We start from the raw sequence: 22,264 nt of genomic DNA, 5'->3' as shown, positions 1-22,264 counted from the left end.
GTTATCGTCCTAATCAGACGGTGCCTATTTTAGCTTCCTTCTCCATCAGGATCTCGCTGGAAAGTCCAACTTACCTACATCAGTATATGACATTTTTCATTCACATCAATCTTAGCAAGCATGACATAATTTACTATATGATATTATAGACCGTCGTACGCTCATACTAATGTGATTATCTGCTGATGATGGACATCGACCAGCACACTCGTCCTTATCGTTTGACCAAAATGACCTGATCCAACTAATCATATACATGCGAGATCCTGTGTACTATAGTAATGTATTGTAGCGCTAATTAAATTGAGATGATGGGCGAAGAGGCGTGCTTGGTCGAGAGAGGTAGGATGCGTGTGTCCACGAACAATAGACCAGGGTTCAGCTTAAAATGTTTAACTAGACGCATGCAGATGCAGAAGCTTGCGAGTTGTTCATATGATAATTATTAATTCAGAATATATTACAGCTGATCGATCGAGCTGGTAGCTACTGTAGCTAGCATGCGGCCGCGATTCCGATCGATCCATCAGCTGGGCGTCGCCGTCGCCGGTAACATTGGTCGGTAGGACACCGGATTTTAAAAATGTTGATGGTTTCTGAAGCAACACCCAAGTGTTAATTATTGGAGTATATTGTGTGTAAGAGTGACAGGTGCTACCAAAAAAAACGCTGTTCAATCTCCCGTAGGAGCATATTACTAATTGCTAGCTGATGATCTATGATTAAGCTCTGACTGACTTCTCGGGGGTCAGCAATGCTCGAAGCTACTAGAATACAATTCCGTTCCCAGCAACTTGTGAACTTTTAGCTAGCGATCGAGGAATAAAAGCTAGATGATCGAGCAAGTTCTGAACATTGTTGGGTTGGTGTGTGCATGACATGTGCTAATCCTAACTGATGTAATTGGGATCGGACTATGTGCATTCGTGGCCAGTAGAATTGGAAGGCTCCACGGCGCTCGAGTCAAGGCGCACGCGCGGGCATGGTATGGTGGTCAGGCATCGGCAAACGACAGACAAGGCAGCCAGGCAGAGCACGTTGTGCGTACTCTATATCCACCGAAAGCTAGTGCGTGCCGTCTATGTTCTGTATTGACACAAGTACTATCTTTCTATTCTAAATATATATATTTATCTTTCTATTTTAAATATATTGTATATATCGTTGTTAAATTTTTTATAAATGTTTAACCATTTATTATATTTATTTTTCAAAAAATATAAAAGATATACTCCCTCCGTCCCAAGAAAAGGCAAACCCTGGGTTTCCATGTTCAACTTTGACTGTCCGTCTTATATAAAATTTTTTTATAATTCGTATTTTTATTCTTGTTAAATGATAAAACATGATTAATATTTTATGCGTGACTTGTCTTTTTAATTTTTTTTATAATTTTTTCAAATAAGACGGACGGTCAAACGTTGGGCACGGAAACCAGAGTTTGTCTTTTTTTGGACGGAGAGAGTAAGTTGCTTCATCCGTTACACAATGTAAATTATTTTAGTATTTTTCATATTTATATTGATGTTAATGAATCTAAAAATACTGGAATGACTTAGATTGTAAAACGGAGGAAGTATGTTTGAAGAGCCTTCAGTATGTAATGAATTAAGTCATAAGAACTTAAATAAAAAATATCAGCCGCACGCGCACGCTCACGCACCACCTTGTTTCGCGGGCCGAGCGTCATACAAGGGAGAGCGTGATGCGTGTCTCTCGCATAACGACATCGTTACGTTCACACGAATAAGCAGCATTCACAATAGGCGATGGCAATCACAGGATAAAAAACACAATTATATATCAGTCCAATTGTTCGGGCTCGTATGGAGAAACCGCGCTCTCAGTAAACAAACCAAGCCAAAAAAAAAATAAGATTCTAATTTGAAACTAACATCCTCTAGTAATTTACTATGGGCTACATACGGCGGCCGAAGTATCAAAGTAGACTCATATCAGTTGACGGGGTGTTGACAGGTTAATTATTTTCCAAGTTTAGTCGCTTCATGGTTGCCGATAATTGATCAACCCACCCGGTCAGAAATCCCAGCCGCAGAGAATTCAGATTCCAATTTACTGCTTTTCACGAGCTACAGGGCGGCAGCGCGCTGATGACAAACCAAACCACGGATGCATGCGCCGATCCGACGAGATGCACTGCACGTATGCACGCACCGTGGCTGCGTCGGCCGACAGGTCGCGGTGCGCGTGTGCCCCGCGCGGCGAGCAGCGGGCAGCCCGAGCTGGGGCCAGCAGCCGACGCGCTGCACTGCACTGCACTGCAGAGAAGCGAGCGAGCGAGCAACGCATTCGATTCGATTCGAGAGTAGGAGAAGCAATGCAAGGCGGGGGGCGACGGTGACAGCGCAATATTTCGCGGAGGCGGGGCCCGTCCCGTGGAAAAGCCGCCACCGACCAAGACCCCACACCCGCATCCGTCCTTTTTCCCCAACTCCACCGCCCGCCAACCCAGCCACGCACACCCGTCCTCCTCCTCCGCCCGCGTCCCCATCCATCCATCCATTGCGCCGAGAGATCGATCGATCGATCGAGCGAGCGCTAGAACCTGCCGAACATGAGGATTAAGATGTAAATTAAGTGTTTTTATATAAAACGAGATGATAATAATGTGTGATTAATTAAGTTGTAATTATTATAAACTTAAAAAATGGTTTAATCTAATATTTTAGAACAACTTTCATGTAAAAAGTTTTTACACGAAACGCACCGTTTAGCAGTTTGAAAAGTATTACTTTTATCTAAAAATTTATCCAGCTTTAGTTGGAGATTCGAACAGGGCCGTAGTAGGAGATGAGCGAACCTGGCTGGCTGCCACGCACGCAGACGCAGGAATGCGTGACACGGGCGTGCCCACCGTATAGTGTGCTGCTGACCGATCGAGCTGGCTGGTCATCCAGCCGGGATGGATCCACGCCAGCCAATCCCAGTGGCCAAGATCACTGTACGATTTACACTGTATTCTGCATGACTACTAGAGGCAGGAGCAGTACGTCCACGGTCCACGTACTTCGTACACTAGGAGCATGCATGCATGCTGGTAGACTGGTTTGTTGGTACCTAGTAGTACATGTAGATTGCTCGGGTGAAAATGATAGACGATCAAAATCCCCACCAATCGTGTATCTCGTTAAGTTAAAAGTAGTACTGTAACGTTTTCTTTATCGTTTTGTTCTAGCTATGTGTAAATTCTGTTTTTTTCTCCAGTTTTTTTTAGTGTCGTATTGCGCTAACCAATAGCTAAACGATTTTGCTAGATATTTATCATCAAATTTCTCCCCCTAATATTTGTCAGATGTAATTACAGTACAATTGTAGTGTAACTTGCATGTAATTACAGTACAATCGTAGTGTAATTACACTGTACCTATAATGTAACTTCGAAGAATCTCTCGATAACATGTTATTTCAGTAAAATAGAGGTCGTGGGAACAAATCCTTTCACATATGTGTGTGCTGTGATTTTTTTCTTCCTCACTAGAACAAATCTTGTAACAGATCTAACGATTCAAAATTACGTGAAACTTACATACAAGTTACACTGTAGTTACATACAAGTTACAGTGTAATTACATACAAGTTACAGTGTAATTACATTACGATTGTACTATAATTACATCTGTCAAATTTTTAGTAGAAAATTTGTCGACAAATGTATAGTTGGTCCCATAGCTAAATCGGATATGAAAATTTTCAACTGACCGAGAATTGTTGAGTTTTTTTTCGAACGCGCAAAAGAATTGCATGCCAATATATTAGTAGAAAAAAAGAGTGCTACGCACTCAGGCCCCGTTTAGTTCTCCAATTTTTTTTTCTAAAAACATCACATCGAATCTTTGGACACATGCATAAAACATTAAATATGGATAAATGAAAAAACTAATTGCACAATTAGGAGAAAAATCGCGAGACGAATCTTTTGAGTCTAATAAGTCCATGATTAGCTGTAAGTGCTACAGTAACCCACATATACTAATGACGGATTAATTAGGCTCAAAAGATTCGTCTTGCGGTTTTCAAGCGAGTTCTGAAATTAATTTTTTCATTCGTGTCCGAAAAATCCTTCCAACATCCGGTCAAATATCTGATGTGATACCTAAAAATTTTCTTTTCACAAACTAAACATACTCAGTCAATTGTTGAGTAGAAATGCTATCCTTCCGACCGTTTTCATCCCTGAACGCATGTACGTCTGGTGCGGTGCGTTGCTCTGCTCGTGTGGCCAGAGGCAAGAGGCACGCATCGCGAACCGTGTGTACAGGGCTAGCTAGCTTAGCGAGGTGGTACAAGTTGAGGAAAGCTTAACGCACAAGGAGAGTATATCTCGCTGCGTCAGGCGCGGGCTCCACCGGCGGCCGCCCGCCACCTTCCATTCCTTCCTTCCTCGCGCCTCCGTCTATATATAGCAGCTATGCCAAGCTCGCTCGCCTAGCCTAGCCGGTCCACGACGAAAACCAACACATCACCAACTGCTCAGGCATAATTGCTTTGCCGCCCTCCAGGTCGGACTGACTGCTACGTCTCTGTCTACGTATACCCCAGCCTCCTCGTCGTCGTCTCGTACTAGGATCTTGCTACAAATAGCCGGCTGCTTGCTAGCTTTAGCTTCTTCCTTCTCCCGAGAGAGACGATCGAGATCACGCGCCCACAGAAACTGCAGATTAAGCGGCAGAGATTGTAGATAGCGCGAGGTTATTAAGGCCAGCAGTCTGACCGCGCGCGGCATGCCCTTCTGCTGCTGCAACCGACCAAATGGCTCCTGCGGTTGCCTCCTCCCCGTCACTCGTGCTCTCCGCCGCCGCCGCCACCGCCTCCAACAAGCGCCCGGCCGATTCCGACGCCTCGCCGCCGCACCAGGTCAGTTAATTACTCGGTTACATACTTAATTACACTTGCAGATGCAGTTGCATATTAGCTGTGGAAGTGTGTAGGGATATACGTGGTTTTTAGCTAGTGTTGCTGTTTCTGGAGATTTGTTGAGAATGTAGCGTGGCTCGCTCTTTCTACTTTCTAGAGTTTGTGTTTAGCCGTTCTCTGGCATAAGTCGGTCTGACTGATTGTGTTGTGTAACTACAATTTTTTTATTCTAATATACTACGTGTAATCTTTTTTGCGTGTTCACGAAAAAAATGAAGTGCGTAGGGATCGGCCAGTGATGTGGATGTGGTTTTTGATTTGCAGGGAGATCGCACGGGGCAGCAGGAGAAGAAGCAGCAGCAGCTGGAGTGCCCGCGCTGCCGATCCACCAACACCAAGTTCTGCTACTACAACAACTACAGCACGTCGCAGCCGCGCCACTTCTGCCGCGCCTGCCGCCGCTACTGGACGCACGGGGGCACGCTCCGCGACGTGCCGGTGGGCGGCGCCTCTCGCCGCGGCGGCGGCGGCAAGCGCCGCAGGGTCTCCGCCGACGCCGACCCTTCCTCGGCGTCGCCGCCGCCACCCACGACTTCCACCACGGACGCGTACGCCGACCTCCCAGCCGGCTTCCCGTTCCTCAGTGACGGCGCCTTCCTGCCGCAGTTCGGCCTCGCCGGCGTTGCGCCGGCCGCGTTCTCTTGGGCATCGGCTGTCCCTGACTTGTACAACTGCGGGATCGCGCCGTGGGACGATGGAACGGCGGTCACCGGCGCGGCGTGGGACAACTTCGCCGACATCGCCGGCCTTGATCTCAGCTGGCCGCCGCCGGGTAACTGACGAACAGTACACAGCTGGTCGCTCGTGTTTTGGGGGGCTCCGGTTTTAGCAAAGCAGCCTCAAGTAGTGCGTTCTTCGATCGGTATGCAGGTAGTGTGTTCTTCGATCGGTATGAAGTATATTTTGCTGAGCTAGGGATTATGATATAATTATTGGGAATGTAATTAAGCAGCTCAATTATCCAACGTGGTGTTTGCAGTTTTCTTCTCTCACCAATTTCATACGCTTGCACAATGATGTGGTGATTATCATTGGGATCAGTGAATCGTGATCTGTAGCTGGAAGATGTGTTTACGTATGTGCAGTGTTAATGACAATAATAAGAGTTTGTTGCCATCAAGATTCTAGCATGTGCTCCTAGTAATTAAATGAACTGTAGAATGCTGAACAGTGTAGTTCAATAAAAGCCATACTGGGAGGGAAGATTGCACAATGGATTATCATGGAGTTAGAAATTATCTTCATATATCAATCAGTGTATAACCAAGAAACAATATATGAACAAACAAATCGATGTATTGGTTGTTAACCATACAATTACACAAAGCCTTGTATCAACAGAGGGTAAAAAATAGTGTGGTGCTTAGCAAGTTGGATTGAGCTACTGGGGCTCCCAACCTGACAGCGAAACAGGGAAATCTTTTAGCTAGTAAAAGAACTAGGTGAAATGGAGAAAAAACTAACGATATCTATACAGTAAACAAACGGACATCTCTGAATATTCTCACACTAGCTTTACACTTGAACCGGGAAGCCGAAATTCTGGAACACCCTAATTTCACCACCCCTTCCTGCAGTGACAATCACCAATCCCCAAGCTGACCGGCGCTGAACATCCAAAGCTCCAATGCAAAGGTCGGATGAGCAGTGACCAGGACTGCTCTTGGCAGACGATTGTTTCTCGTCAGGCCAGGACGTTGATACTCCATCCGCTGGAGGATTGCTTGTGCTTGCAACACCTTCACAAACTGGGCGCTTGGTGCATCTATTGACAGTGCCATTCAGATCATGCTCACTGTTCTCTACAGGGGCATCCCGACCCGTGTTCATCACTGCATCGTCTGAATCACTGTTTCTGCTGCTACGGGACCCGAATGAGCCACGGGATTCAGCGCCGGGCCATGTGATAGCCACAGTGACATCATGGCAATGGAAATGCTCATATGAGTTGGTTACATCAACTGCACTCCTGCTTCTGCTCGGATGGGAAGTATTGTCATGCCTCCAGACATACACGTGGGAGTCCTCACTGGCACAGACCACATATTTCCCGTTTGGAGCTACAGAAGCGGATATTTGGCTACTTGTATTTCGGAACCCTGGTGAAAAGATCAAATAAAATGTAAGTGAAACAGTATAAATACTGGCCTACTGAGTGAGCTAATGCACCAATCAAGTGCACAGTTCTTGTGATTAGGGCCTGGTTTAGTTCCCAACTTTTCCATCACATCAAAACTTTCCTACACACACAAACTTCCAACTTTTCCGTCACATCGTTCCAATTTCAATCAAACTTCCAATTTTGGCGTGAACTAAACACACCCATCGGGGGAAATTGGGGAAATGGAACCTATGATTTGATCTGTGAACATGTTAGGAACTGAGGTAAATAGGTGGGATGTGGGGGTTTTCCAAAGTATGAATCACTTGAATTTGGGTTACTTACTACTTTAAATCGGCCAGGTTCCTTCTAGGTGTTCTACATCCGTCAACGTCTAGAGGATACACAAGTACAGTGAATGAAGCATTACCTTTAAATTTGTGAACGAGTTCATCACCATTAACAACACGGATTCTTGAATCTGCAGAGGTAATCAGGACTTCCGACGAGCTTCCAGGAGCAAACTGTATGAAGTAGAGATATTTAGCATGTACAAGAGGCATCAGGCTAACATCTAACTATTAGAGTACAGACCACTCTTTCTTAACAAATGTCCGCCACGCAATTATGCACTACCTGGAAGCCAGTTATCTTCTTCTGGCCAGACTTCTTCTTCCTGATTCTTAGTTCTATCTGACTTTTGTACTGAAGCTTCTTTTCTGAAAAGACAAAATAAATGTGCAAGCTCATTATTGAGGGAAGGCAAACTCTAAAGTCTCTACTCTTGTTTCCTTTGAGATCATGCTATTTTATAGCTACACAAATAGGAACTCTTAGCTAGAACCTAAGATTAGATTGGGGAATAACTGCACTGAGAGACATACCAGTTGTATCAAATAAATGACAGCTTCCCTTGTGTGATCCCACCAGTGCAACCTTCAAAGGCACAAAGAAATATAGAGTAAGCACATTGTGTTTTATGGCCAATAGATAATCATTCACTAGAAACTAGGTCAACCTGTCCATCAGGGGAGTAACACGCAGCAGTGACCATCTCATGAAGATCATTCCAATCCTCAATCTTACGATCATGTACATTCCAAATGCGTACTTTTTCATCCAGTGATCCACTAATGAAGAAGTTATCATCCACGGGATTGAACTGGATGCAAGTCACTGAAACAAATTTGAGTGCAGCGGAGTAATTAATTGTCAGGCTGCTCCAAACATATACATGGTTACTGAAGAAAGGTGTTCATACATAGAAAATGACCCTGTAGCTAGACTTACCATAGTCTGTGTGTGAAAATGTTTTCAGACAGGTACTAGTAGTAATGTCCCATAGTTTAACAGTTTTGTCCATTGAGGATGAAAGCAAGTACTGCATGATAAAAAACCAAACAACCAGTTAGCACCTCCATATAGTTGTATTCAGTTTAAACTGGTTTTCTTTCAAACTTCAAAGACATCAATTTACAATGGGCTTGTTTTACAAACTTCAGATGTGAAGTCCATGTTCATTGATTAGCAACTAATGGTTTCATTGTTATATATTCCATTCAGTGAGTAAGTGAATTAGGTTAAGGAATGAGTGAAATTCTTTCAATTACAGATTAGAATAGTTAACAAGTTTGAATGCAGCTCGTAATAAAAAAAGTGTCATAAAAGCCAATCAAAAAGCAGGGGCAAAAGCTAAATATGCATATTTTGTATAGTATTTATGTGTCAAACCTAAGTGACCTTAGAACAACAGAAAAGACACAAAAGAGATTGCAGAAGTACAAGATGGATAATACAGATTTGCTGCTCATGTATTTGAATTTGACCACTACATAGATCCCGCAGATTAAGTGTATAGGTGATATTTGCAAATTCGTGGGAGTGCAGATGAATTATACGTGATAATGTCAGATGCAAACAAAACAATTATTTCCAATGAGGATTATCACCACATCATTTACGACTATGCTTTACGCTTTTCCTGTCAAAGTACAAATCACAATCGCACTGTACATGGCATTTACGAATAGGGATTTGTAAACCATAGTCCATATATGAAGTATATACCGTCAAGACAAACAATTATCATGGAATATCAGTAGGGCCTATTTCAAGCATATGCAAGAGTGTTGACAAAACCACATTTTGAGTACCCGTCAGCTCAGTGGCCAATGGAACACCACTGATTAGGCAGCAAAATCTGATTAGAATTTCTTCGGGCCTATCAAGAAAATGAGTGGACTATGATGACTGTTTTCAACAGTTTGTATATTTTGGTCATTGACTATCCGATCCCCCCCCCACCCCCCCCCCCCAAAAAAAAAAATCCAACCAACATACGAAGGCAATTAAACAACAGATTTGTTCCTTAATGTTGCAGTTGCATTGACAACAGATCAATCAGGATGACAAAAAAGTAAGGGAAAAAACAGATAGATCACGATTCAATTATACTATCTCAGTAAAATCTTCCGAGTAAATCACAATAACAGTCCTATAATTATAAAGGCTGAGTAGAAAAATCATAACAACCAAACTAAGTTATGCAAAACAATTCCACATACAGATCTTTATAGCTGAAGTGTGAAAAGATTAGGATCAAGTAAGAGTGCTGTTTCCCAGGTTACGAGGCATGGCAATGATACATATTTCACAGACAGGCCAATGAAGTCAAAGAATAGACCATCCTAGCAAGTTGAAACAAATTCACGCCTAGTGCAAGAATCTTTCACCAGTGCAAAACTGTAGTGCTCAACAACCACTCAACCAATTTCACTTTTCTATCAGCAAGATGTAGCCAAATGTTGCATGCTGAAGCCTACGCTCAATTACTATGGCAAAATGACAAAATGCATTGTTTTCCAAATAGCCCGTTGATTTGATCTTTAGCCTTTTTAACAATGCGGGCCTTACTGCCGTACTAAACATCATCAAAACAACAAACGACTTCTTTTCTGTCCTACTATCTAGACAACACTAAAACGAAACATAACTTTTTCCTTGTTGCCCTGAAGAACAAGGCAGTGTGATGGTTTATTATTGTGATTTTTTAGAACATATGCCAGAGTGCCAAAAGTTATGATTTAACAGTTTAACATTCAATCGAAAGATCACAAAGTTCGCACCTGAGATTTGGACCATGATAGATCAAGAACATCGGCGGCGTGACCCAATAGAGAGCATACTGGTTTATCTCTGAACCCAAACACACATTCAGGCACAACTAGATGATCAGAGCCAACAGACTTCCGGCTGCTTTGCATCCTTGGCCTCCTCTTCTTCTCCACAAAACCCCCGTCAGCACAGCTCAATGACAATGTTGCCAGCTCCGGCGATCCATTCCCAACAGCTGCAAGAAACGGGCTGCAGCCACCACCGTTCTCCCTTGCCACCGTACCTTCCCCGAGCAATTCTCCCTTTCTTTCTCCCTCTGATACCTCCCACACATGGATGACACGGTCCTCGCCAGCGCTTGCAAGGTATCGTCCATCCAAGCTGAAGTTGATACACCAGATTGAGCCCGAATGGGCAGCCAATTCTTGTGTCATGAACAGCCCGGTGAGCTCCTTGCACGCCTTCCCATACTGCCGCACCCTGACCCTCCCTGCATTGCGCGAGCCGTTGCCGTCAAGGCTGTCATCGGTGGCGGAGCTCAGGCGCCGCGCTTCCCTCTCCTTCTTCTCCTTCTCCTTCTCCTTGTCCCTCTCATCGGTGCTGCTGCGCCCGTATGCAACGCTTCCCGCCAGGTGCCGGATGCCACGCAGCCAGCCTCCAGGCTTCCTCCGTGGCTTGGATGCTGGGGCGGCGTGGTCGGAGGTGGAGGATGATGCGGCTGTGGTGGCCCGGCGCATGAGCTCTTGGACGATCGGGGAGCGGCCAATGCAGAGCTCGAACTCCTCGAAGGTGAGCTGCCGGCCAGTGCCGACCTCCCGGACCACCTCATCGTGAACCTCCCCGACCTCGAACTCCGTACCGTCGTCCAGGTTCCGGATCCGGCATTGCTCCGCGCCGCCGCTCGGGTTCCTCGCAAGCGGCGGCTTCCCGTGGCCGCTGGATCTGGGCTCCTCCGCGGCGGCCACCACGGGAGCCGGCCGAGGCGGCGACGAGGACGGGGGGGAAGGGGTCGGCGAACGAGGGGAGGAGGATGATACGCGTGGGGACGGGTGCGGCAGGGGCTCGGAGTCGTGGGCGAGGCCGAGCCGACGCAGCAGCACGCGGCGGCGCTCCTCGACGGATGTCGGCTCGGAGATCCAGACCTCGTACGCGGAGAACGTCGCGGACGACGACAGCTGCTGCGGCTGCGGGTGGTGCCGCCGCCTCCGCCGGTGCTGCTGGTCGTCGTCGTCGGAGGCGGACGTGGACGAGCACGACGACGACAGGATCCGATCCAGCGACTCGTAGAACTCCTCATCCTCCTCCTCCTCCTCCTCCTCCTCCTCCTTCTCCTCCATCTCCCTCCTCTCCGCCGCCTCGTCGCCAACCGGATCCATGTGGCCCGCCGCCGCCGCCGCAGCCTCCGGCATTGCGACACCCTCCCCTCCGGCGAGGCGGCCGCGCGCAAATGGGGATTTATATGTGGCGAGGAGGTTTTGGTTTTGGATTATGGTGTGGGTGTTTGTCTAGTTCGTGCGGGGTGCGACGTCGTCGGCGTGCAGTTGGAGTTGGGAAGACAACAACGAGGGCGCCATTTGGATCAACAAGTCTCCTCTCTCATCTCCCTCGACTTTGGACTTTGCAGACGACTCGACTCGACTCGATGATGATGGAGGCGCCGCCGTGGCAAAATTGCTGCTGATCCCTAGTATCAGGGGGATCGGAGGGTATATCCTTGCCGGGGGCTGGGGACAATGACAGGTGGGGCCCCCGGGGAGGTATCGGGCCAAAATTAGCCGGACCGCTCGATTAGATAATGCGAAATGTGCATGCGTCATTTTGAGGCATGGAACATAGGATACATATCCTGCCTAGGATCAAGATGTCTTGGTTTATGACATTATTAATTTTGTGATGCTAATAATGTTTCATGCTAAGAATTTGTTCGTGGTTAGGTTAACTCTTGTGTAGTATCAATGGAGTAGTAGTATCGCTCTTTGTGTGGTTGCCAGTAATTTTCCCCTCTCCAACAACCAATCACATCGTTTCTACTGTGCACTTAGGCCTCTCACAGTGCCGCACGTTTTGTACCACTAGCAATTTCATTTTTCAGATGAAGGTCCAGTTTAGATAAAAACATCACATCGAATCTTTGGACACATGTATAGAGCATTAAATATAAATTAAAAAAACTAATTGTACAGTTAGGAAGAAAATCGCGAGACGGATCTTTTAAGCCTAATTAATCCATGATTAGCCATAAGTGTTAGAGTAACCCACATGTTCTAATGACGGATTAAATAGGCTCAAAAGATTCTTCTTGCGGTTTCCAAACGAGTTATGAAATTAGTTTTTTTTATTCGTGTCCGAAAACCCCTTCCGACATCCGGTCAAACATTTGATGTGATACCTAAAAATTTTCTTTTCGCGAACTAAACACACCCGACGGGTTTTGATGGGAGGGTTTTGTACTCCCCACATTAAATGAACTTATTGGGAAAACTTCAATCAAATCTTATCCTAAACGTTGATCGGAAAGAGTAGCATATTTCCGTGGTGGAGTTGAAAAGAAAAAAAAAACTTAGGTGCTGTACCTGTGAAGATTGAAATCAGAGTTTTTCTTTAAAAGAAAAATCAGAGTATATATAATAGTTACAGTGAATCAGAGTTATGATACTGTAGTATGGATTAGGCAAAATAATTGCATTGCGTGCAGCTAGCAGCGGATGTCGGAGAAATCGAAGGCGCAAAGGTTCATGGTAGGGGTGTTATGTTAAGGCTTGTTTATATCCCCTCGCAAAATTTTACACCATGTTATGTCGAATGTTTGGACGCATGCATAAAGTATTAAAAATAAAAAATAAATAATTAATTACACAAATTGTATGTAAATTGCAAGACGAATATTTTAAGCCTAATTATGCCATGATTTGACAATGTAGTGCTCCAGTACACATTATTAACGACGGATTAATTAGGTTTAATAAATTCGTCTAGCGGATTATGTAATTTGTTTTGTTATTAGATTATATTTAATACTTTAAATATGTGTCCGTATACCCGATATGACACACCAAAACTTTATACCCCTGTCTAAATACAGCCTTAGGCCATGTTTACATCCCACCCTAAAATTTTTCACCCTATCATATCGAACGTTTGAATACATGTATGAAATATTAAATATAGACTAAAAAAATAACTAATTGCACAGATTGCAACTAATTTGCAAGACAAATCTTTTAAGCCTAATTCCTCCATGATTTGATAATGTTGTGTTACAGTAAACATCTGCTAATAACGGATTAATTAGGTTAATAAATTCATCTCGTGGTTTAATGATGGACTATGTAATTAGTTTTTTTATTAGTGCTTAAACACCTCATACGACACCCTATGTAAGACACCTTAAAACTTTATATCCCTATATCTAAACACCTCCTTTGTTAGTTTTTTTTTTAAGAACATTATATTAGCTGTATGCTGCACTCCGGTGCTGTGCCCGCACGTAGGACGAGATCGACGGATGGAATTACGTGGAGAGCAGTTCACTTCACGCGTTACCTAGAAACCAGCAGAGATTCAGATTTCAGAGGAATCAATCAATCATGGTGTTGGCCGGAGTTGGAGCCACGTTTGCGACGACGACGATTTCAACAAGTCAATTTGCAACTGTGCGATCCTCGCCGGCTAGCCGCGCCGACCGCGATGAACCCCAATGCACATTGGATCTGAGCCAATGGAGAATCAAAAGGAAAAAAAGGGTAAAATTAACAGAGATGATTAAAGCTAAGTAGCTAGCTAGAGACCGACCTGCAGTCCAGCTTGATTATTCTTTCGTCAGATTAATTAATCGTGCTTAGCTAATACGGAGTACTAGAGTAAGGCGCCGCGTCAGGCTCTTTCTTCTTCTTCTTCTTCCTGTGAATAAACATGCACATTCGTCAGTAGCCACCACCAACCTTGCACTGGATTAAAGAAACAGGGACTGCACGTTCTGGCTACCTTAGCTAGCTACGATTCGATCCTCTATCTGCACTCTGTTTGGGTTAATATATTTCTTCATTGGAGAGAAGACCACCTTAGTTCGCACTGATTAGATTCCAGCCTAGATCATTAGCGTTCGTGCGTGCGTGCATGCTTCTGTTCTTCCGTGGATCGATCGGAGGTTGGGTGGGTTAGTTGCTAGTACTTGCTACTACTACTTGCTGCTGAAAAGGTGGAAGGAATCCAAAGAGGATCATATCGCTGCTAGTTCATTCGTGCACAGGCACGCGGCTTAGTTAACCACTTAACCACCTCCTAATTAGATGTATCACTGTATGCTAGCTTTGACTATCTTTTAATTTCTTCAGTATTGACACATGCTGGTTAATGTCCACCCTAATAATTCCTAAGTTTATATGTATGTGCAACCACTAACCACCCCTTTGCATGTAGTGGCATATATTTCTGCAAGTTGAAGCTTTCTTTTGTAAGAAACAGGTGGCATACATATTATACATACATCCAGTTAGGTTAGCGTGGAAGCAAAGCAAAACACACGACACTGATTACCTAATTTCTTGTTATAAATACAACCCGTATGTATACGCAGAAAACAAAATTTGATGCAAAGAGCAACGGAAGGAATATTTGCAGGTTTCGGAATATCAACTATTCCTGATTACCTGTAAAGAAAAGTGGAGGCAGAATGCCCTGATTGCGGATTTTACACCAGTACTGATTCGATTATTAGCACAGTAGTCAAATAAGCAGCTAAGGTATGGGTTAGATTGCTCCCTAGGAGCAGTACAGATCCAAGATCTTTCAGTTGTTGTTCAGAGGTGGTAGCTCCTCTAGATTCTAGAAAGGCAGGGGCCAGCGGGAGCAGTTGTTCTTCAGGCCTACCACCACTCAACAATCTCCATGCATGATTCAGTATAGTCCTCGGCTTTTCAGACTAATAATCAGAGCGTGGTCACAGCAAGAAAGCAAGCATGTTGCTTGTCTTGTTCCTGGACCTACGTTTACCTACGCCCTGTTCGATCGAACGAACGATCGATCGATGCCATGGTGGTGAAAAATCATCATGTGCCAGCCACAGTGACAGAGACGCGATATGCAGCAAGCTAGGCGAGCCATCCATGGACGGATGGACCACGTAGGCGTGCAATGCAGTACTCCGATGCAGGTCCAGTCCCTTCACTAGTTAGTCCCATGGCCTTTTCTTCTCAAGCATGTTCATGGCTGGGGTCATGTATATAGGGTCTGTTTGGGATAGCTACTAGCTGCTGTAGCTTCTCATAAAATCTCCAGCTTCCCCCAAACAGTCCATATTGTCATCCATATTCTAAGAATATATAGTTGTGGAATCCAGAAAATGAACTAGAACTCAGAAGCTGGAAAACCCAGCTTCTCTAGATTCTCAGAAGCTGGCTATTAACCAGCAGATTCTCAGAATTTTAAGCTCTATGAGTTTGAGACAAAAAATTTAAGCTCTGTGTCCATGGGATAATCCATCGCCTATAGCTAGCACTAGCAGATCGTCTCGACGTGCCTTCCATATGAGCATATACAGTCATAACATACTGCTACTGCAAATTCAATCGACGACCATGACCGGGATTATTCAGAGTTTCAGACCAATCGATATCGATACAATGCCGGGATTTGCTGAGCACAAGGTCTTCGATCCACAAAGGAGACAAGCGGCATAATCGCATAATCTCAGGGAGGATTATTGGCTATTGCAGAACGAGACGAGAGGAAGTCGTCGTTCATCATGTGCGATTTACTCCGTAGCCGCCAACCTATGAAGATTATCATAATAGTAGCTTTTCTGCTCGACCACGACCATGCAGATTGGCAGATATGCAGACAGATCGATCCTCCGGTCACGTCAGATCGAGACCAAAACAAACAAGAAAAAGCCTACTGCTAGTAATTTAGTGCCAGGTAAAAGAAACATCCCGGCGTACGGCCGCATCCATGACAGTATGCACACTACACTATTCTGTTCTCCTCCATCTTGCCGGCCGGCCGGCCGCAACTGCCGCCGTTGTCGCCGGCAGAAAAAGTACTGAATTCTGTGTAATTGTACCACCCTCTTCTTCTACTACTACACATGTGTTACCTGAAGGGTGAGTAGCAGCAGTAGATTGGATTACTTAAAGGGCAAAGCGACAATGGCTTGCCGGATTGTGCAGGGACAGGCAAAGATGCGGCCTTCCGTGGCAGGGACAGCCAAGGATAACATCATAAACCAACCCTGTTTTTTATAACTGAACTTGAGCTCTGAAACACTGAACATAGAGAGGATGTGAGAAGCTTTTTGTTGTTGTGCCTGACGAACGGCGAGGCCGAAGGCATGCACCGACCACATCTCGGTCTCCTGGCTCCCGAACCGCACGCAGAGGGCTATCCTGCGTCTGCCTCCTGCTCGCGTCGCGGTTTCGCCATAAACAAAGCTGTGGTTTCGCCGGGAGGAGGCAAAGCATGGCGAGCCTGAAAGTTCTTGATTCCGTACGGGTCGAATCGTGTTGCCGGCAGAGTAGTATATGTTACGTTTACAGGTCTTTGTGTCGCAGGATCAACACAACACGATGAAGAACAGATCCAGATCAGTCTCTGAATTATGAACAGAAAGTAAGGAAAAAAAGTTAAGGTACGTGCGTATGTTCCGTTTCTGAATTCTGACACAAGAACAGGGAAAGGATTCACAAGGCTCACAAGACAAACAACACATCGATCCCCAAATTACACAGAAAAACTTCATGTCAATGTGGCCGATCTCACACAGAAACTTCAGGTCAGGTGGCCGATCAATTAATGACCATGAACGCACTCAACTAGAATACCAAAATACAGAGACATGAGCCACGCAGTTACAGATATACTCCATATACTACAGATACTGAGCAATGAGAATGAAATGTACAGAGTAGAGCAATCGAGGTATCAACGCGGGCGTCGAAGTCAGGGGGGATGCAAATGGCAAATGGATTGAGAACCAAGGTGCTGTCTGTCACTCTGTCTACATGCGGGTCATGCCGATGCCGCCGACAATGGGCGGGGGCACGGCGGCGGCGTGGCGGGCCTTGGCGAAGAAGAGGTAGTGGAGCTCGGCGAAGAGCGCGGTGAGGAAGGTGAAGGCGGCGCCGGCGGCGAACACGCCCTTGCGCAGCATCGCGCAGCGCGGTGGCCCGCTAATCACCAGCGTGCTGTACTTGGTGTGGTACGCGTTCCGCACCGACCCCGCCAGCAGGCACAGCTCCGCGATCACGAACGTGAACCTGTCCATAAATCCACCCACCATCATCAGCTCATCAATTCAATAAAAGCAATTTTACTATCCAACATTTGATATCTCAAGATACCACAATTTTTCGATATCTCAAGATACATTGTAGTGTAAAATTTGATGAAATTTTAACATCTAACATTTCCAACATTTGGTATCTCAAGTTATCATGTACCAAATTTTATATTAGAAATATCAAATTTAACACTAGAAAATATTTCGAGATACCAAACATTCGTAGTAACTCGAGATACCAAATGTTGGACGATAAAATTACTTAAATTTGATAGGTACCCAAATTTCGTGTATAAAATATGGTAAATATGGTACTTCGAGGTACCAAATATTGGATGATAAAATTGCTCATTCATTAATCCATTGCAGATTAGTACTAGTAATTTACTGAAACCAAGTCTCGTACTAATAACAAATTGGTTGATCATCCTAGGGACGCGACTGCAGAAAAACCTAAATTCTAAGGGCTTAATTGCAAACGGGCTAGTTAATCCAAGCTACGGAGGCAACGAAGAAGGGGAGCTAGCTAGCTAGCGTGATATGCTTAATTGCTGATTAAATTACCAGCAGACGATGAAGCAGAATCCGGAGAAGGCGCGCCACCGGCCGGGGGACAGCGCGCGGCCGCAGCAGAAGCAGCGGGTGACCACCATGACGACGGCCTGCCCGGCGAGCAGCAGCAGCAGCGCCCCGATGCCGTACCCCGTCGCCGCGTCGGAGCTGTACACGCAGTACTGCCTGCCGCTCGTGTCCTCGCTAAAGGTGGCCTGCATCGTTCCCAACCAGCTCCCTCTCGTCAGACGACGACGACGACGACGACCCATAGTATGGATTTCGCTAGCTATAGCTCACCGTGCTCCGGCGCTTCTCGGCGCCGATGGCGAGGACGAAGGCGAGGGCGTCGAGGACGAACACGACCACCACGAGGATTATGGACGCCATGGATGGATTCGAACTAATTTACGTACCTCCCTTAATTAATCCAACTTGGACTACTGATTCGTGCAGCGAGCGAGCCAAGAGGAGCTCTCACTTTCCTCTTGTTGCAGAAAGAGAGGAGGATTAGGACAAGCGAGCTAGGGAAAGATGGGGGCGTCAAAGACGAGAGGAAAGCTTAGCAGCAAGTCGAGGGAGATGAGGCGATGCACCACGTACACTGCTGCTTTGGTAGCCGGTGAAGGTGACATGTTTCACTCTAACCATTCTCGCGACTTTGGTGGTTCTGTTCCACTGGCACCTGCCTCCGGCCTCTAGCTGAGGCTGACGCGTGGGCCCCCCCGGCTCGCCACCAAAGTATTCGGCGTGGATGATTGGAAACGGTAGGCCAGTGGGAGTGGGATTTGGATGTGCTATCATATGCTCATGTACTCGCATTTTGGCTTTTATTAAAGCAGGTGTGGAAAATATTTTTCCCCTTTAATGTGGGTTAGTAATTAATTTGTTTTGCACCAAGGTCAGTAAAGGAAGCTTGGTGGCGCAGGAGGAATATTTTGTTTTTCCTTTAACTGGACCAGTTATTTCTAGGCACCTATGTTTTTTTATTATCGAAACCTAGGGTTTGTTCGCTTTATTACCAAATTCAGCCTGATTTTATTAGATTTTAGTAGCGTTGATGCATTTTCAAAATTTGGTAGCGTTTTTATAAGATAATGGTTTTGAAACTACTAGAATTTGATTATATGGTGTTGGTGAGGTAGCGTTTAGTTTATTACCATACCAAATTTGAAAAAAGTGGCGATAAAGTGAAACGGCCAATAGAATTCGTTCCGATCGTATGGCCTGCAGCTGATAATTGCTGTAAAATTGCACGTCCGAATAATTTTGGCTGAAAAGCAGGTACAGGAAATATTTTTCATTCCATCTACGTGGGCGAGTAATTAATTTGTGTTTCACCAAGGTCAGTAAAGGTAGCTTAGTGGGGAGGAATATTTGTTTTACCTCTACCTGCGATCGGACATTAACCAGTTACTCCTAAGCACTGCCTCCTCCGTTCCAAAATACTTGTCGCTTTAAGTTTTTGTTTGTAATTTTTATCATTTGTCTTATTCTAAAAAATATGAAATTATTATTTATTTTGTTTATGATTTGCTTTATTATCTAAAGTACTTTAAGTATGACTTATCATTTTTTATATTTACATAAATTTTTCAAATAAGACGAATGGTCAAACGTTACAAGAAAAATGTTAAAGCAACCACTAATTTGGGACGGAGGCAGTAGCATTGTAGGAGTACGTTTTTTTTTCCTTAAAAAAAATCGAAACCAGTACTGTGTGTTCGACCGTCACAACGTCTAAGTCCCTATCGTCTGGCTTCATAGTTAAAACTTTTTTATATATGCTATTTGCAGTTTAAAAGCCAATTTTAAAAGATAAACCATAGTAAAAACCTCAGATCAACACTAATATCAAGTTTTAAAATTCAGATTTTAACGGTGGTCGAAAGGCAAATGATGAGCTTATGCTAGCAAAGCAAAGGTAGTTCCAACTACACGCATAAGAAAGGGTGTAACCACAGATGCAAAGCTGAGCGCTCCTATTGCTAAGAAGGGCAATTAACTAGTAGTGCTTTGCTTTCATCGGGCAATTAACTACTAGTGTTTGCGTTCATCGGCCAACTAACAAGAGGTTGATTGAAACCAGGGATAACATAATTAAAAAGTTCATCACCAAAAATAAAGCGTAATTAAAGAAAGTAAGAGCAACACAGGGACAGCTGACCGCACCGGACAACCAAACATCCACCTCGTTTCAGCTTTTCTTACCGCGAAAAAAGGATGCCGGTGGTAGTGCTTGCTAGTTGCTACTATACTTTGTTTCGTACCGAAGAAAAGCTCAGAGCATAATGTTATAATTGATTGGGCCTTCTTTGTAGCTTCTTCTACTTAATGGGCCAGAAGAGAGTCTATATTCTTTAGATTGGGCTGAAAACTCGGCCCATTATCTCAGGAAGCATCTAGAAGATGGGCTGCATCCAAAGAGCCGACCCGTCCTCTTTCCAGTGGCATCGATCTCGAGGTATGTTTGGTGCAGCTTCAGCTTCGTCGCTCAACCAAACAATTTTAACTTCATTTAAAATTGGAGCGGAGCTGGGTGAAGATCTATCACAAAATAAACCAGAGGTGGAGCTGAATTTATACAGTTTCAAAGCTCCACTTCAGACCCAACTTCTAAAGCTAAATTTAGGAGTAGGAGTTTTACCAAATGCCTATTTGGTACAGCTCCAACTCCTAAATTTAGCTCCAAGAGTTGAGTCTGGAGTGGAGTTCTGGAGCTGTCTAAACCCAGCTCCACAACTCTAGTATATTTTGTGACAAAAAAGGCTCCAAATAGGCCATACATATTGGTCTTCAGTATACAGCACTACAGCACAGCTAGTCAGCCACTGTATACAGCCTACTTACGTATGGTCTTATCCAAATGTACATATATGCAAATGCAATTGGCTTTGAAGCCTATCATGATTCAGTCCAAGTTGCACTAATAATTGGTCATCTCTGTGCAGGTTAATTATGCGAAAGAGAATCTTAATCCCAGGGGCTTTGGTTGCAGTATTGCACACGGAAGCAATTGTACCAGCGCGGAAGAATCAGATGCATCCATGGATGGGATTATGGAAGGAGAAAGTGATGCTAGCTACTTACCAGCAGGTGATGAAGCAGAAGCCGGCGAAGGCGCGCCACCGCCCCGGCGAGAGCGCGCGGCCGCAGCAGAAGCACCGAGTCGCCACCATGATCATCGCCTGCCCTGCCGCCAGCAGCACCAGCGCCCCGATGCCGTACCCCGTCGCCGCGTCGGAGCCGTAGACGCAGTACGGCCGCGCGTTCTGGTCGACGTTCACGTACGCCGCCTGCATCATCCAATCAACACACACCTCCTCGATCGTCAGCACGCAGCAGATGATCGATCGGCTTCGTCTCCGGCGACGGCGATGGCGACGACACATGTATGCATCAACGCGTTCGAGAGCTCTCACCGTGTTCCGGCGTTTCTCGGCGCCGATGGCGAGGACGAAGGCGAGGACGTCGAGGACGAACACGACGGCCAGGATGATTATGGACGCCATGGACATCGAATCGCAGCAAGAATCAGTCACCTAGCTAAGCTTCGAATATAGTTCAATTTGCAGGTTTTGTGGTGCAAGCAAAGCTCACTTTCCTGTGGTTAATCGGCAGCACAAAATGTGGATTAGGACGAGAGAATCAAATGATCAGAGCTAGCTGGAGGCGATGCTGCTGCTACTGCTAAGCAGCTATCCGTGAGGTTGACATTTGAAGACGTGACATGTTTCACTTCACCCCGTTCCCGCGGCTTTGTATTTTGTTAAGTTTTCCTCCTGTGGTTGACGAGTGGGCCCCTCCATGATGAACTGATGATTAACCCTGCGATATTCGGTGTCCATGATTGGAACTTACAGATGGACCGACGAATACTCGAATCTCAGCTTTAAAATATGGAAATAATTTATATATCTTCATTGTGGACGAAGAATTTGATTCATTTTGATTAAATTGCACTGGGATGATGTGCCATGTAACAACAAAGAAAACAGAGCAACACAGTGACATCTGACCGGACACAAGCCTGGGAAATATATTACTGGGCCTTGTATGGGCTGTTCATCTACCAATATGGGCCAACCTGGGAAGTGGGCCGTGCTCTATACTGAGCTGGGCCAACAAACCAACCAACATGTAGAAGTCTAGAAGAGGGCGAGAGACATGGAAGGCGAATTTTTTTTATTTATAATTTTTTTTATTAAAAGTTTTACAAAAATAATTTTCCATTTTGAAAATTGACGGAAATAGTCGCCTACCGCCCTCTGGGAGGGCGATTTTTA

The 22,264-nt window shown here is 45.1% G+C and overlaps 2 protein-coding genes and 1 pseudogene across 4 annotated transcripts; 1 reads left to right on the top strand and 2 right to left on the bottom strand.

The window, feature by feature from the left end:
- The first annotated feature begins 4,638 nt into the window (after positions 1–4,638).
- LOC4337414 (dof zinc finger protein DOF3.1-like) lies at positions 4,639–5,927 on the top strand (annotated as a pseudogene). The gene is made up of 2 exons (XR_001545635.3): positions 4,639–4,875; positions 5,200–5,927. The product of XR_001545635.3 is annotated as a dof zinc finger protein DOF3.1-like (transcript).
- A 286-nt stretch (positions 5,928–6,213) lies between these two features.
- On the bottom strand, positions 6,214–11,829 carry LOC4337413 (uncharacterized). Its single transcript, XM_015781503.3, has 7 exons — positions 10,162–11,829; positions 8,327–8,417; positions 8,055–8,212; positions 7,921–7,972; positions 7,673–7,755; positions 7,467–7,560; positions 6,214–7,034 (listed from the first exon to the last, which is right to left on the bottom strand). Exons 1-7 carry the CDS (start codon positions 11,557–11,559, stop codon positions 6,451–6,453), a joined length of 2,460 nt encoding a protein of 819 aa, XP_015636989.1. The 5' UTR covers positions 11,560–11,829; the 3' UTR covers positions 6,214–6,450.
- A 4,928-nt stretch (positions 11,830–16,757) lies between these two features.
- LOC4337412 (uncharacterized) lies at positions 16,758–21,969 on the bottom strand. Of its 2 annotated transcripts, none has more exons than XM_015781795.3 (3): positions 21,401–21,969; positions 21,069–21,274; positions 16,758–17,403 (listed from the first exon to the last, which is right to left on the bottom strand). In XM_015781795.3, the coding sequence occupies exons 1-3, from the start codon at positions 21,494–21,496 to the stop codon at positions 17,145–17,147; spliced, it is 561 nt and encodes a 186-aa protein (XP_015637281.1). In that variant the 5' UTR covers positions 21,497–21,969; the 3' UTR covers positions 16,758–17,144. The 2 variants fall into 2 exon arrangements, with proteins under 2 accessions (XP_015637281.1, XP_015637282.1); XM_015781796.3 differs by lacking the exons at positions 21,069–21,274; positions 21,401–21,969 and adding exons at positions 17,991–18,193; positions 18,279–20,525.
- Positions 21,970–22,264: the final 295 nt, after the last annotated feature.

Source organism: Oryza sativa, chromosome 4, assembly GCF_034140825.1.
Source record: "Oryza sativa Japonica Group chromosome 4, ASM3414082v1".
In the NCBI taxonomy this organism is placed as follows: domain Eukaryota; kingdom Viridiplantae; phylum Streptophyta; class Magnoliopsida; order Poales; family Poaceae; genus Oryza; species Oryza sativa.
Note: the sequence above shows the minus strand (reverse complement) of the source record. Positions and strands in the feature narration are given on the sequence as shown.

Excerpts from the sequence above, each read along its gene's own strand:
- LOC4337413 (XM_015781503.3), bottom strand. The coding sequence starts at position 11,559 with ATGCCGGAGGCTGCGGCGGCGGCGGCGGGCCACATGGATCCGGTTGGC. Across the intron at positions 8,418-10,161 it reads TATCATGGTCCAAATCTCAG|TACTTGCTTTCATCCTCAAT; the intron begins GTGCGAACTTTG and ends TTTATCATGCAG. Across the intron at positions 8,213-8,326 it reads ATTTTCACACACAGACTATG|TGACTTGCATCCAGTTCAAT; the intron begins GTAAGTCTAGCT and ends AATTTGTTTCAG.
- LOC4337412 (XM_015781795.3), bottom strand. The coding sequence starts at position 21,496 with ATGTCCATGGCGTCCATAATCATCCTGGCCGTCGTGTTCGTCCTCGAC. Across the intron at positions 21,275-21,400 it reads CCGAGAAACGCCGGAACACG|GCGGCGTACGTGAACGTCGA; the intron begins GTGAGAGCTCTC and ends TGGATGATGCAG. Across the intron at positions 17,404-21,068 it reads TTCTGCTTCATCACCTGCTG|GTTCACGTTCGTGATCGCGG; the intron begins GTAAGTAGCTAG and ends ATTTATGGACAG.